The 16,931-nt window shown below is 45.2% G+C and overlaps 1 protein-coding gene across 4 annotated transcripts in view; it reads left to right on the top strand.

The window, feature by feature from the left end:
* The window catches only part of ESYT2 (extended synaptotagmin 2), a 1,091,416-nt gene that overhangs the window by 785,802 nt on the left and 288,683 nt on the right, over positions 1-16,931 (top strand). For 2 of the 4 annotated variants that reach the window (XM_069647985.1, XM_069647984.1), the window contains exon 14: positions 760-861. The exons of the other annotated variants lie outside the window; for them this stretch is intronic. In XM_069647985.1, the coding sequence (XP_069504086.1) occupies positions 760-861 (102 nt within the window). The remainder of the gene's footprint in view (positions 1-759; positions 862-16,931) is intronic. 4 annotated transcript variants of the gene reach the window in all.

Here is a 16,931-nt window from a genome sequence, read left to right as displayed (position 1 = left end):
CTTTTCTAAGGAGTAAAAGTGGCTGATAAGCAAATTATCCGGAGGCCTATTTGCAATGTGTCATGCCTTTACAAAAGAGATGCAAATAATATAAAGTAGGTATAACACATCTTCAGCATTCATTAAAGTGACTTCTTTAGTAATATGTATGCAAAAGCAAGCCAAACATGGGATGATTCCATAGGAAATCGTCAAATAACTGGCACTATTCAAATGTATCATTCATTTTTGGTTTATGCAGGGAATAGAAACCTATCACACTAAATTATAAAATGCAATAAGTGTTTTTCTTGAAGTTTTAGTTGGAAATTCATGTGATCCCCTTGTCACATTTCGTCATGTTAGCCGCTGTTTAGAAGTTGTCATTTGAATATGCAAAGACTATCTGATATGCAATCTGTACATAAGAATCGGCTTTTGAAAGAGCTTCTGGTTATCATTCATGTAGCTTTTAACCTTCAGACTAAACTGCAATTTACTGCCATTAAAGAACACTGAGCGTGCTCTTTAAAAGAATGTCTTGGCCATCCTTTGCTAGGTCAGAGTTTAACCTCATCGTTTGTTTTAATACATTGTAATGAATTTCATCTGTTCCATGTATAGTACACATTGACATTTGTATACTAATTAAAATCTTGCAGACTCTTTGGCTTCTCTCTCGGACTGTTCACTGTTAATATATATACATATATGCTGTTGCACTCATCTGGCTGCCATTCCACCCCTTTCTCTTTGTCTGTGCAACTCTACCTTCCTAAGAACATCTACGAGGGAAATTTGGGGAGTGGCTACTTAAAAGAGAGGAGAGATTCTGGACTAGTCTTTTGTGAAAATACTTCCTCACTCTATAGAACATTATTTGTGAGTTCTCCAGAGTTTTTACTTTCTTCTGGTTGATGCCAGAGTGTGTCCGGTGCTATCGATGCAACCGAGTGTAGTGTGACATGAAGATGCATGCTTGTGTACCTTCCTGCATGGTTACCTTTCAACCTGCATCCAATTTTTTGGTCTGCTGCATTCCACAAATGTGACGTTTGATGGATTAAATCAGAACCGTACAGACTATGGACAGGAAACTGCTTTAACTGTACATGTAAAAGATTTGTTTTTTCTAGCACCTTTGCTTTTCAGATATATTTTGTAACTTAGTTCATTGAACAGTTAAGTGAGAAAATATGCAAATTAAAGTGAAATATTCCTTTCATATAGTGTGTTCGCCATCACATTATTTCACTGTTTCTAGTCAAGATTCTGCTAGCTATTTTTAACATTTTAATTAAAGTTATGCAATGGATTGACACATGTCGCTGCAAATGCATGTCACCAAAAGGGCCATGTGCAATATGTTTGAGGATTGTGCAGTATTTAGGATGGTTTCTCTGTGAAAGGTTTGCAGTAACATCTATCACGTAAAAACATTTCACTATACAAAACGTTGTACGCAATTTGAAACTGAAATACTCACATTGTAAATGTGTGTGTAGTTACATTTCCTAAACTGAGAACGAAAAGAACAAAACGATAACCACAGCTCTACAGAGATGCTATATGCCCATTAAAAATAATGATTTTATACATTAAGGGGGTAATTCATAGAAATTTGCACAAAAGTGGCGCACGCGGTTGGCGCAGTGTTCCCATGCGAATGTCAGCGCCAGTCGCGTGCGCTAAAATCAATTTCCGCGCACAGTGTATTCATGGATTTTAGCCTCCAAAAGCAGCCGTGGCGCAGAGTGACGCAGCGACCCTGAAGCAGCGCCAGTTACGCCCCCAAGAACGCCCTCGCGCAAGGAAAAGCCATCAAAATCCCCAATCCAGCGCAAAGGGCTGCGCCAACCCTGGACCAGTTTACCGGACTGCCAAACAGCAAACGCCAAGCGGGGAACGTGTATTACGGGTTTCGCGGTAACTTCCACACGCGAAAGGGCCTGTGCGAGTGGGGTACGTGTAACTGTTGTTTGTGTGAATTTTTACATGCGATTGGCCTGGGTATGTGTATTTCAAGGGTGCGCGGGAAGTTTTACACGCGAATGGCCTGGGTACGTGTATTTCAGGGGTGCACGGGAAGTTTTACACGCGATCGGGCCTGGGGGAGGGGTGTACGTGTATTTCAGGGGTGCGTGGGAAGTTTCACACGTGATTGGCCTGGGTATGTGTATTTCAGGGGTGCGCGGGAAGTTTCACACGCGATTGGCCTGGGTACGTGTATTTCAGGGGTGGGTGGGAAGTTACACACGCGATTGGCCTGGGTACGTGTATTTCAGGGGTGCGCGGGATGTTTCACACGCGATTGGCCTGGGTACGTGTATTTCAGGGGTGCGCGCAAAGTTTCACACGCGATTGGGCCTGGGAGAGCTGGGTACGTGTATTTCAGGGGCTCGCGGGTAGTTTCACACGCGATTGGCCTGGGTACGTGTATTTCAGGGGTGCGTTTGAAGTTTCACACGCGATTGGCCTGGGTACGTGCATTTCAGGGGTGCGTGGGAAGTTTCACACGCGATTGGCCTGGGTACGTGTATTTCAGGGGTGCGCGGGATGTTTCACACGCGATTGGCCTGGGTACGTGTATTTCAGGGGTGCGCGCAAAGTTTCACACGCGATTGGGCCTGGGAGAGCTGGGTACGTGTATTTCAGGGGCTCGCGGGTAGTTTCACACGCGATTGGCCTGGGTACGTGTATTTCAGGGGTGCGTTTGAAGTTTCACACGCGATTGGCCTGGGTACGTGCATTTCAGGGGTGCGCGGGAAGTTTCACACGCGATTGGCCTGGGTATGTGTATTTCAGGGGTGTGTGGGAAGTTTCACACGCGATTGGGCCTGGGGGAGCGGGGTATGTGTATTTCAGGGGCTCGCGGGTAGTTTCACACGCGATTGGCCTGGGTACGTGTATTTCAGGGGTGCGCAGGAAGTTTCACACGCGATTGGCCTGGGTACGTGTATTTCAGGGGTGCGCGGGAAGTTTCACACGCGATTGGCCTGGGTACATGTATTTCAGGGGTGCGCGGGAAGTTTCACACGCGATTGGCCTGGGTACGTGTATTTCAGGGGTGCGTGGGAAGTTTCACACGCGATTGGCCTGGGTACGTGTATTTCAGGGGTGCATGGGAAGTTTTACACGTGAATTGGCAGTGTGGGTCCTCCCAGGTGTCCCCTCTACCCCCTCCATGGCCCCTGCAGGCAGCCCACACCACAGGGGACTATCCTGCACCCCTGGTCATGTCCCGCAAACAGCCCATCCACCATGGGCATGCCCCTCAGCCAAGCCACATGTCACGTTGCAATATGATCACCAACTCATGTCTCCCAGCACCCCCACCACCCAGCAGTCAGGGGCACCTACCAGCAGGCCCCCACTCATGTCCACCAGCACCCCCTACCCCCCAGCAGTCAGGGGCACCTGCCAGCAGGCCCCCACTCATGTCCCCCAGCCCACCCCACCGCCCAGCAGTCAGGGGCACTTGCCAGCAGGCCCCCACTCATGTCCCCCAGCACCCCCATCCCCCAGCAGTCAGGGGCACCTGCCAGCAGGCCCCCACTCATGTCCCACTCATGTCCCCCCCCAACATGTCAACATGACCCACAATCATGGCCCTCATGTCCACTAAAATCCCACGGCACGCCACCCCTGCCCAAATAACCAACCAAGCATAACATACACCCCACATTGAAATGCCCATTACATGAAACAACCCAAATGGCATGTATGTACATCAGCACATGTCCGTCACACACACACAATGGGTGCCAGTGAATGTGGACACCCACATCGTGACATGCATGAAACCAATGAGAGAATACCACACATTGAAGTACGGGAACAAATGTATTGAACAAAGAATGTGGTGAAAGAAAATCAAATACCAATCAATGGACATAAGGGAAACAATGCAGAATGTCACATAATGATAAAAAAAGGAAATCAGAATCCAAAATATATGAAATCAAAAATGTCTCCAAAGTCTCCTTCCAACAAAGCAAATCCAAACCGAAATGAAAAAGTAAAATCCATTGCTTCATGGAAAAATCAAAAAAGAAAAAGCCGACAAATGCACACTATTTACGAGGATGAAATCCTGGGTCCATGAGCCCATCTGTCCAAAGGAAACCTACAAAAAAGCCTACAGAATAAACAACTATATACAAAAATGTGGGGCATAGTCCATGCGCCCCAAAGGGAAGAAAAAAAGAAAGGAAACTTAACACTAATGAACTATATACAATGGCGGCGGGCAAGTCCAACGGCTCACTGATTGATGTCATGGGCCAGGGCATCATCGAACTCCTGTTCAATGGCTTGGAGGCGGGCATGTTCACTGGCCCCGAGGTCTCGCAGGGATAATGCTGTGTCCAGCTCCAACTCCCTGCGAATACCCTCGAGGCACTCAGCCCGCCTCAGCGCCCTGCGCATGGAGTTCTCCGCCCTGACCATTGTGAGCCGTTCCTCCGCCCGCCCGCCGCCGTTCCTCACCTATCTGCTTGCCCAACCGCTGCCACACGGAAGACGCTCCCATTCCAGGGTTCTCCTGCCCTCCGGCCGATGCCTGCCCCTCTGATGTAGATGGCCCCGAGCCATGATGCCTCCCACGTCGAGCCTGCCGCTGCCTCCGACGCAACTGCCCCTGCCAGCACGACGGCATCCAGGCTGATGGAATCCACCAACGCCGTCGTGCACGTGCCCTGCCCGATGATGCCGGCACATCCTCCATCTGCTGGGGTCCAGTTGCTGGTGTGTCCACCCCTGCTGGACCTCCAACTCCCGACTGTGGCAGGGATGGGAGCCCCACCGAGCTGGCTGCGTTGGTCGGGGCAGGTCCACAGGGGGCCCTGGTGGCATCTGGGCCGGAAGACGGCATGGAGAACAACTGGCGCATAGCCTCCACAGAGGAGGAGAGGGTCGCCAGAGTGGCTGACACATGTACGAAACCCCCGACCATGGTCGCTCCCAACTGGGCCACGTTGGCACGCTGCTCTTCGTGATGACGTGCGTGCTCCCCCCGGAAAGCACGCACGTCATCACGAATGACACCCGTGCGCAACGCGACACCAATCAGGACCTTCTCCATACGGCCAGGGGTCCCCTCGTCCTCAGGTAGAGGAGTGTCAGATGACATGGACATCCCCCCTACCTGCGGACGGGCCTGGGATGGGGCATCCCTGCTGGTGCATGGTGGTGCAGTCACAGTGTCAGGGACAGTGACATGCACAGGCCCCTCCACGGCGACCGGTGTTGCCTCCTGCCCCTGCCCCTGGACTGCACCACTTGCACCAGTGGTACCACCCCCACCAGGCCCCATGTGCAGCTCAGTAGCGGCCTCCTCCTCCTCTGTGGAAACCACCAACCTGGATGGCTCCACACCGTCTTCCGCCGTTGCAAGCCCCTGTGGGGACTCACCCACCCCTTCCGCTGCAGCCGTGGGGGCATCCCCGCCGCTTTGCTCCACAGCGCCGTCTCCGCCCTCTTCTTCACTTGCCGCTGTGTAGAGGGAGACATAGAACACAAGCATCAGGGTACTGTACAATGGTCCCCTAGACAGGAAGCAATGGCAGATGAGTGGCACTGTCAAACATCACTTCCATCATGTCCCTCCACAACACATGGGTCAGTGCAGGCAAAACACATTCAGTAAAAGGCATGGCGCATGCTATGGACATTAGCATACATGTCCAAGGGACTCTTGAAACATACAATGTTGGTTTGAAACTCACATGCATCATGGGTCATGCCTATCACATGCACACACTTCACCGTAGTTTCATCCATCTGGCCTCGTACACCCCAGACACAGTGGATACAAGGATGACTAGGAAGCATCAGTGAATCTGAACATTGTCACAGACATGTGTCATGCATCCATGGCATTCACAAGTCACAGACACGCAGGTCAGACACACAGACATGGACACCATACATGTACATGGCATCAGCACCCATCCCTCACCCCCACCCATGTCCAGGAACAGAGACTGGCATGCTCTCATGTGTCCATTGCGCATAGAGCTCCCCATGTTGCATTTGAACACATGCACCAACCATGTGGTTCACACATTACTGGTCTCACATGCATGACCATGATGTCCCTGCACACATACAGGCAAGTATCAGACAACCAGCACACTGCAACATGCCCTGTCTCACACACCAATGCTTGGCCACTTACCGCTCAACTCCAGACGGGTCTGCCTCTCAAGGATCTGGGCATGGAGCACTGGGCGTACGCGTTCCAGGACCCTCAGCTGGATGGTACTCATGTAGTTCTTCTAGACGCATGTAGTTCTTCTACAAGCAAGGCAGACGGTGAGTTTTACCCCGCTCGCCCAGGCCCAATCGCGTGTGAAACTTCACGCACACCCCTGAAATACACGTACCCAAACCAATCGCGTGTGAAACTTCACGCGCACCCCTGAAATACACGTACCCGGGCCAATCGCGTGTGAAACTTCACGCGCACCCCTGAAATACACGTACCCAGGCCAATCGCGTGTGAAACTTCACACGCACCCCTGAAATACACATACCCAGGCCAATCGCGTGTGAAACTTCACACGCACCCCTGAAATACACGTACCCCGCTCCCCCAGGGCAAATAGCATGTAGAACTTCCCGCGCACCCCCGAAATACACGCACATGCTATTTTTCACACAGCGGGTGTCCGTGTTTGTCGCGTACCCCTTTGCACGTCATTTGTCCTAGAGGCCCACAGTATGGGACATTCTACATAGCTGTATATACCTGTTTTTTGTGAGCGCACATTTTGGCGCACATTTTTTTTCATGTGCAGGGACGCGACCGCCTGCCTTCGTGTGGCGGACGTGTTTAGGCCTGTGCGCGTCTTTGCCCGTGCACTCTTTTGCCCTATTCGATTCCATGAATACGTGTTGTAGGCGAGCGTGTGGGCGTTCCGCGCACTTGCCTCCCGTACTTCCCCCGTGACGCGCACATTTTCACGAGTTGTTCCCCATTCCGCGTGTCGCGCCCCGTGTTCGCCTACTTTTGTTATGTGCGCCGTGCTATGTGCGCTTTCGCTGTGGCTTTAGCGCACGCCGTTAGATGACCTGTGCGCCGGCGTGCGCCGCGCACTTTTTCAGCACACATCTCAGATTTTACTCGCGCACGGACTTCCATGAATAGATGTGCGCTGGTTTCCCTGCGATATTCGCACTTGCACTGCTATTTTCGCTCTTTCACTGCGAATCGCACGTTTTCGCACGCTTGCGCCGATATTTTCAGCGCACATTAATTCCATGAATCGGCCTGTAAATGTATAGGTTCAATTTGTGGATAGTTTAAATATGGGTTATATGTCTAATTACAGAGGGACATGTAATTTGATTAGAAAAGCAATTATTAAAGACATTACATTAATTGGAACGCCCACTGGTATAGAACAGCCACTTTGTCTTGTCTGTAATTACCTGTGTTGGTGTAACAATATTTCTAAATTGACAATGTAATTAAATGTCATAGTTTGAGACACATCAAGTGTTTGGACTCTTCAAATGGCAATTAGTAGTCTTTAGTTAGTCAGGCCTGAAGGAACTTTACAGTAAGGCTGAGGCAAGGGTTTTTACCCAAATGTGTTGATGAATAGAAATTTTGCAAATGGTTTTGGCATGCTCGTCAACCAGTCTTAAAATTAAAAAACTGAAGGCATTTTGATATGATATATTTAATTGTACTAGCTTAACATGGTATGCCAAGATGGTAGGTATTAATTGCAAAGTTTTATGGAAAAATGTTGTTGGTCATGCATCCTTTCTTCTATTTCATTGTGATCAGCTATCTAATAAAGAAGTCTGGGGAACTGCAAAAGCTTATGCATTCTGCTGTATTTGGATATGATTTGAAGTTACATCAAAATATCAATTTTGCGTGATAGCCTTTACCTCACAGTTAACATTTCCACAAAAATGTTTTTGCACTAAATGTAACTAAGGGAAGTTCTGTTTGAGCATGCTTGCAGACCCAGACATATGTGTTAAGAATGCATTATTGCTTAAAAGACCGCCATCTTTTATGTCCCAGTTAGTCTTATCATTTGTTATTTTCATATTCCTTCTGGCTTTACCATATCTTTGTCTCTAAACTGCGATTTCTCTCTTTGATTTTTTATACTTTTGTATCTCCTTTTCACCATGTGCTGGAAACACTTGTGTTCATTGCGTATATTGACACATGAGCAGTGAGATCAGCATTCTGAAAGCATTCATCCTACAAGGACACTCCCAAAAACGTACATGATTGTCAGTCCTCTCATTTACTGTAGTTCTGTTTTTAAAAAATCACTCTTTTAGTCAGTATTTGTTTACTGCTTTCCTATCTTTATATCTTTATTTTGTAAAAACATATATCTACCTGAAATTGTACACATTTATTTTGGTATTCGTTGAACAAAGGTAAATTAAGACAACATGCAAATGTATTATTGCAAGATAAAAAATTACATTTTCAAGCTTCTTAGTAGGGGCAACAAATCAAGTTGCAAGCTACTAACCAGCCAGAAGAAAGACACTGGCCACCTCAATCCTTTTTAATACAAAATGTATAATGCAGCCAATAAATTGACTTTTTATAATGACACATACAAATGCACAAAATAAAATATTTTCATCACTTGAATGGACACTATGCAACAATTCTATACATACATACATACACACACCACACCGTGTCTTAGTCATAAAAAGTCAAAGATCACTAGCCAATGACTTTTGCACCTTGTTGTTAGTATTACAAAAGTATTTGTGGAATAGTGAAATTATTCACACATGTAGTGCTTAAGTGGACCGGTTCCCCATTACATAACTGTTGTGTTAGCAAACTGCTTACGACCTGAACCATGCAGGAAGCAACACATTTCTACTAGCTGTATTGAGCAATTTATATTGAAAAAAAAGTGGCTGGATTATTATTCCTTGCCTCATTTTCCTTTTCCAAAACTCAGTGAAGTTTTACCAGATCTCATTCATGGTATTGCTACATATATCACTTTTTCTAGGAGTGAAATTTACTTTTCATCTACCAACTAATTGGAAACTAGACGTTCTGCTCTTTCCGAAAGAGTTCAGCCATTTTCTTCGGTTGTCAGAACTTTAAGATTGCCGTGTGTTGTGAGGGGTCAGAAAAGGGAGCCGGACACAAGGTTGTCATGTTTTTGTCAAAGAATTCTGTTAAATATAAATAGTGTAGAAAAATGCCTCTCTCACCCTATGCTAAAGAGGAGTTTCCCTACCTTAAACCAAAACTAAGGAGTCAGTCCGTGTCAGGATGTCAATAACTGAAAAGCTGTCCTTGTGTACAAACAGACCCTCACACTGCAAACAAAAACAATAGAAATCTGTAAGGATATATCTACAACTTGATTCTGGCAAAATGTGATCACAACCGAACCAACAAAAATCTTCTCCACAGTGGAAGCCCTTGGATCCTGAAGGTGAACCCCTTTCCCTGTATTCGTATGTAGGATGGCAATAGTCTCTTTTACTAACAGTTCTTTGTAGCTTGCCATGATTCACAAGGTCCCTATTTAAGCAGCAAATTCTGTAACAGTCTTTCTTTAACACAACCTTCTCCTTGGTTTAGAAAACACTCTTTCTTTAACACAAATCTCTCCTTGGTACATAAAACATTGTATTTAACACCATTCTTTCCTTGATTCAGATAAGTCTTTCTTTAACATTCCTGCAAGCTTTGTAAATTGCCTGGTATACTCATCTGCCAGGTTTCTTTATGCCATGCCAACTACCTGATGTACTCTCCTTCCAGGACTCTTCATGCAACATCAACTACCTGGTGTACTCGCCTGCCAGGTCTTCACTTGTGGTTCTCACTTGCCTGTTATACTCCGCTGCCAGGACTTGTTTTAATTACTTGAATTACTTGGTGCCTTGCTTTGCCAGGGCTTCACATTTTTCAATTGCCTGGTATCTTGCTTTGCTAGGGCCTCTCGAGCGTTTCACAGTTCCTTTATAACCAATACTGTATGTATTGCTCTTGGCTTGGTATATATTTTTGCGGTAAGGTTTGTTTAAGATTTACCCCACAATTGCACTTCATGCATCTATAGCTCATTGGGAATTGTACTTTGCCTGTTCTGCATTCAAACAATCTTCTCCTAGTATTAATAATGGTATTACACTCAAATTGATGGTGGCGCAGTTGCTGGAACGGCCAGGGCTAACCACTGGCTTCGGGTAGACTCACCAGCTTTCTCCACTCCGGTTTGCACTTCTACAGCGTGTTGCTTTCACCCGCTTTCCACACTGCAGTGTGCAGACTTTCTTCTGGCTTCCTTCGCAGCTCCTCAGTCACATGCCTGCTTCCCTTCAGGTCCCGGACTGGAGCATGCCGCGGTACACCCAGGACCTCTCTCGTAATTCCCAGCATCTCTCCCTCTGATATAGTGGCCCCCCTTACTCTGCCACATCGCTACGTGATCTCTGCATTTGTGAGCCTCGGGACAGGAGTCCACGTCTTCTCCTGCACTGCCTCTCACAATAGTGCGCTGGCAGTGTTTAAATACCCTGCGCACAGGTGCTTTGGAAAAACTAGACTGCATATTGTGTTTCAAGCCCTTGTTACCTCATTCAAACTCCTTCAACCTCCTTGTCTCAGTACTTGGGGAATTATTGGAGTTGAAGTCCATAAGTCTCATTGGACACATGGTATTTGAACAGTTCTTCTCAGTGATTTTACATGAAGGTATTTCAGAAGGAAAAGGTGTTGTGTTGGAGCTTTGTATGTTTGTGTCATAGGTGGGTGTTTGACCAGACAGATATGAAGAAGCATTTTATTTACTTCTTCTAGAAAAGGGGAACACACAGTTGACAATATGCTGTTAGGGTCTGGGGTACCAGAGTGTCTTCCTCATTGGAAAAGGGGGAGATACAGCGTCTCGTCCAATGAAGTCATGACCACTCCCCAGTATTTGTCGCATCCCATGTGACCCTCATAAAGCCGCCTACAGGATCAGGTAGCGGCTGCCGTCCCCTGGCCACATGGTAGCAGGTCACAGCTGGGGAATTTGTGATGACTCCTTTGGCTTTGGATTCATCACAGTACTCTATGGACATTCAATCGTTACATGGGGAAAAACAAAAATATTTGTCGGATAAGTGAACTGAAGCACAGGGAGCTAAAGCCATTTTCTCAAGATCAAACCATTTATGGTTTCAACAAGGAAAGCAAAGAAATTACTTTAAAAATCCTCCCTGCCTTCCCTACGTTATTATCCCTACCCCAACACCCTCCACACTCCTTTTAACCCCTTACAACCCCTATATATTGTGATGTTTTTTCGAAGTAATTCTTTCGATGAAAAGAACTTTGATAAAACACCAGTCGGCAAACCAATGCAATACCCTGTGATGGTGATAGTGGGGCCCCAGCACCAATTACCAAAAGCGAAAAGCATATAGACTTTTAACAAATAGATAATCAGATTGCTATATCAGTGGTCATCCGGGGCAGTCTACAATGACTGCAAGCTGTGGCATATGAGTAGCAGTTCACAAGATGATGTCCTTGATTATGTTCCAGCCTTCCTGTTACCAAAGTCTATAATTTTGCTACTAGACCATATTGTCCACACAATTTTCTTTTGTTCTGATATTGCACTTTGTGGTGGTGTTCAGTGATTATCGCAAGATTAAATAATTTGAGTCAAATGGGAAAGCCTGTATTAGTCTCTGGCACTCCCGGTTCTACAGTTGGCAACATTGCTTCTAGGCCGGAGCTCTTTTCCAGTCCTTTTAAATTAAAGCACTCCCAAAATTGGCTGATAATGAAACCGAATACAGAGATCTAAAGTGATTAACCCATGATCACACAATTCTATGCATGTGGGGAATCCTGGATTAGAGTCCGTATCTTCTGGCTCCAAAGTGTGTAGTTTAGTTTCTTAACCACATCCTTTCTCTCTTGTGCAGTCCTTTTTTTTAATGAAATGCAATACATTGGTGTTTGTCTTATTTCTAAACAATCCCACATTTAGCAAATGAGACCCAAGGACAGGGAGATGAAATGATTATCCCAAGATCACACAGTTTAGGCCAATGGGGGAAGGCTGGATTAGAACATGTATCTTCTGGTTCTAGAGTTGGTGCTTTATTCACTAGAAATGTTTCCTCTCCTTTCTTCATCATCCTCTCTTCCAACTGCGCCCGTCTTATTTTCTTTCATTTTCTCTCCTGTGCCTGTGGTTGGTGGGGCAGCGATGGTGTATTTGTGCCTGTTTTTTTTCTCATAAAACTGTTTTATTGCAGTTTTTATTCAGAACACCAATTGCATTTACACAGTATAAGAATTGTAACATATATAACATTAGGACAATCCAGCAAACCTCGCCTCCCCTACCCCAAGAGCCCCAGCCCAACTCTTAACCACCCAAATGGCAAAACGACTACCTCGAACCACGAGATTTTGTGCCTCCTTACTTTGCCCTAAATAAATTCAGGCACTGCCCCCTTTCCTCAGGGTTCTTGGTGCTTCGGGTGACAGGCTCTACCTCAGTGAACTATAATTTCAAGGGAACAGCTATTATTTACCTCGAATCTCCAGTTTGTGATGGTAGGTATTTCTCAGACCCCCCACCCCTTTGAAAATGCTGTTTAAACATTAGCCGTTAAGAACAGATTTTCGTGGGGAATTCAAATAAACATCCGGCCAGATATGCAATAATACCAGCTTCGGACATCCGTTTTATCGTCTTAGTAACAGACCTGGACAGACTGGTATTTCCCAGAACACCTGAATCCTGGGGCATGACCAATCCATATCGAAAAAGACCCCTGTGTATCCCCACACATTAGGCACAAATTGTTTTCTGCCTCCCCATTCTGTTAGGGGTTCCCTCGAGTAGTAAGTTCGGTGTAGAATTTTGAGCTGCACCAGACGAAATCTACTGCCGATTTCTGCTTCTCTAGCAGACCTTAGGGCCTCTGTCCATTCTTCCACCTCAATATGCCCCAGGTCCCCCTGCCAGCTTTGTTATGTTATGTTAAGGCATTTGTAATGCGCACCTGGTACCCGAAGGCTGATGGTTGCAGACTAACAAACACCGAACAGAACTACACATACAACAGAACTCTGAGCTGTCTGTTATCGCAACTAGCAAAGCTCTAGGCGAAAAGTAATGTTTTCAGCTTTTTTTTAAAAAGCTCTGTTGAAATCAACATTCTTTTTGAAGTTGGAAGGGCATTCCAAGCTGTGGGAGCCGCTACTTAAAAAAAGACCCCTGCCTTGTTTTGTTGGTCTTATGCCGAGCTACAATAAGTATATTTGAGTTATCTGATCTAAGTGACCTTCCCTTATCCTTCGCGATTATGGCTTCCTTCAGATATAATGGCATTTGACCCACAATGCATTTTTGAGTGGTGAGAAGAAGCCTAAATCGAATTCTTTCTCCAAACGGTAACCAGTGAAGGCTCCTTCTGGCCTCAAAGACATGATCTATTTTGCCAAGGCCCTTCACCACTCTCACTGCCCCATTTTGAATTACCTAAAGGCGATAGATCTCAGTCTGGGAAATACCCACCAAAAGACTGCATCCATAGTCTAATTTTGAGTCGATAATGGCTCTGGCCAGTGTTTCTGAATTTTTTTCAGAAATGAGCGGGCGAAGATGGCGGAAGAGTTTGAGGAAATAGGAGGCTGACGAGACGAGGCTATTCACCTGCGCCTTCATGTTTAGATCTCTATCCAGACATACGCCTAGAGTCTTAACCTTGGACAAAGTTTTGATAACACAATTGTCCAGGTTGACATTCTTATATTCTGCTCCTACTCCTAATGTATCCAATTTACTTGGGGAGCCTACGAGGAGGAGTTCAGTTTTGGCACTATTCAAGGCCAAACCATTGGACACCATCCAATTTTGAATTTTCGAATAGATGACATTAATGAAAACTTCATCCTTGAAGATATATTCCTGAAATAAGTAGGACGCATTGCGTGTCAACCGCGTAGTTGGCAAACACGATCCCTTCCCCTTCCAGCATCTGGAAGAAGGGGATCATGAAGATGTTATAGAAACACGGAGAGAAGCATGCTTCCTGTGGGACTCTGTACAATAGAAGCATGGGATCAGCTTCTGCCAATTCGCTGGCAACTCTGATTTGCCTATCCTTTAGGAAGGATGATATCCATTGAATGGCCTCTTCATAAAAAGATGCATTTTCTCTTAACCTGGTGGACAAGATTGAATGGTCTACCAGGTCAAATGCCGCGGAAAGGTCTAAAATCATCAATAAAGCAATCTGACCTTTATCCATTCCCTGAATGAGATGGGATTTAAGGGCAAGAAGCACTGTTTCCGTGCCGTGATTTGTGCGGAACCCTGATTGATAGTTATGCAGAATTTGATTCTGTTCCATGAATAAAGAAATCTGATTATACGCCACCCGATCTAGTATTTTAAGGAGGAAGGCAGTATTGGTAATAGGCCTATAATTAGAAGGGGTGAGTGGGCATAGGTTGGGCTTTTTTAATAGAGGTGTAATCCATGCGTTTTTCAGATTAGCAGGCACTACCTTCGACTCAAATGAGGCATTAATACATTTTGTAAGAGCTGGTATTAGAGTGGGTAGGCATTCCTTAATTATGATAGCCGAGCATGGATCACCTTTACAACTTGTACTCTTAAGTTGGCTAATGGTTTTTGCCAATTCCTCTTCAGATATGGGCGAGAATCTAAATATAGGTTGGTCTTCGTCTTTAGCCGGGGAATGTGTGATCTTCTCTTGCTGATCTAATATATTCAAGGAAGGTTTTTTGGTCTCTATGGTTTCTTTGATCTTGTCTAATTTATTAGACATAGCTAATTGAATTTCTGTACACCAAGCCTTATTTTTAATAATCGGGGCTGGTGAAGGTACTGGCATGTGAGTTTGTTCTTTTAAAATTTTAAACAGCTCCTCGCAGTCTGATGTGGCATTGGTAATCCTCTCATTGAATGCCTCCTTTTTAGCTGTTATAACCTCTTTTTTAAAGTTTGCAGCACGACTTTTATACAATTTTAAGTTATTGATGGGTTTATCATTTCTCCATACATGATAGTTTATTTTTCTTGGATTTTAGTTCTGATAACTCCTTAGAGAACCAGTTATTATTATGATCAATTCTCTTTCTTTTGTTTTTGATGGGGACAAGCTTGCCGGTCACTGTTTTCAGAGAGTTTACAAACATATCCGACATAGCATCTAGGTCCTTTAATTTACCTCTATCGGTATTCAAGGATTGATCCCAGAGGAATAACGCCTCTTTGTTCAAGTTTTTACGATTTCTGCTGGTAAGAAATAATTTTGGGAGAGAAGATTTGTTCCTAAAGGATTCCACTTTAGATTGAAAACCGATACTGAAGTGGTCTGACCATGGACATTGTACATCTACATTCGTTACAGGAGCATTAAGGGAGGATATCCAATCCAATGTGTGACCCTTAATTTCATTGGTGGGGAAGGTGAGGATGTGTGCCTGTTGATGCTAGGTGGCACAGTGTCTGGGTAGATTGTGGGCTGGATGGACGCTAGGCATGTACCTTTTTAAGAGGTGGATTCTAGATTAATGTGTTTGTGGATGTGCTTGTAGGGTGGGGTAGAGAGTGGTGCTAGGTCTGTATGCTGATTGGGGATGGAAAGAGTTTGCTGAAGCATCTAAGTGATAGTGGGTGGAGTTCGGAATGCTCAGGGTGGTTGGTTGGAGTAAGATGTGCATGTGCGTGTGTTTTTTTTATTGGTGGAGGTGTGCTTGTGAGGGAATGAGGCAGATATAGGATTATGGCAAAGGAGTGTGATAATGTGTCTACGGGGGTGTTTGGAAGGAGAAAATGTACCAATGTTAATGTGTAGCCATTGAAGGAGGGTGAGGATATGCCTTTGCGGGGGCACTGGGTTTATACCTATGGAGGATGGGTTAGATTGTATTTAGTATTTGTTAGGTTGAACAAGACAATGCCCAAGCTGTCTGACATACAGCTCCTGGAAATGCCAAATGAGATCATTATGTCTAATCCAGTCTTATGTTTCTGTTTCATAATTCCAATCAACCAAGGACACTCGTACATACGGAGGACTTCTTTGTACCAGGAGGGATTCATCCCTGTGAACTTCAGCACCTTTATGCATTATGCAGTGACATATGAGCTATCTATATAGCCTGGATTTGAAAAAGGCAGCTCTGCCGAAACACGTGTCATCCACAAAGGCTCTAACATCACAAAAATAAAAGGAATTTATTAATCATCACTACTTGCCATTCCATTATTTCTCGGCGCACTATCAAGGGATAGCTCAACACAACCATTTTATATTGTCACAAACAGAGTGGAGGGACTCTAAGTCTCCGTAGTAGCTAAACCTGGTGCGACGCAAGATCTTTAACATCACCTCAACTTTCATGGACAAACCCTTTTAATTTAACGGGGCGCGTAGGTACTGCAGCAGGTGTCATCACAAACAGTCCCTCACTAAGAATGCAATAATTCCAATCAATATTGCTAACCCGCTGCCATTTGATCCCCCGCCTGCTTCTGTGTTGCTAATGTTGCCTGGTGGTCATTATTACTAATGCCGCCCAATGTCAATATTGCTAATCCATTGCCTACTGCTCACTATTGCTTCCTGTCCCTTATTTCTGTTCGATTGACTTTAATTCTGTTCGATTGACTTTACTGCTAATCCTTTCTGAAGTTATTATTGCTCTGCAAGAGTGGGTGATACCCACTTTCCTGGTCGGTGGGCTTGATAAAATGTGCATGAAATGCAGAGTTGGGGAACTGTGGCAAAAAAAACTCCTGGTGGAGAATAAATGTAAGTGATATTGTTTTTAAATATAGCAAGGAAGTAGCAAAGATAACATATTCTCAAGCACAAGTACATAACACAATATCTGCCTTAATTTACAACCACCCCCTCCCTTATCCACCCTCCTCGCGGCA

This window comes from Ambystoma mexicanum, chromosome 2q (genome assembly GCF_040938575.1).
Source record: "Ambystoma mexicanum isolate Mex_15411 chromosome 2q, UKY_AmexF1_1, whole genome shotgun sequence".
In the NCBI taxonomy this organism is placed as follows: domain Eukaryota; kingdom Metazoa; phylum Chordata; class Amphibia; order Caudata; family Ambystomatidae; genus Ambystoma; species Ambystoma mexicanum.
Note: the sequence above shows the minus strand (reverse complement) of the source record. Positions and strands in the feature narration are given on the sequence as shown.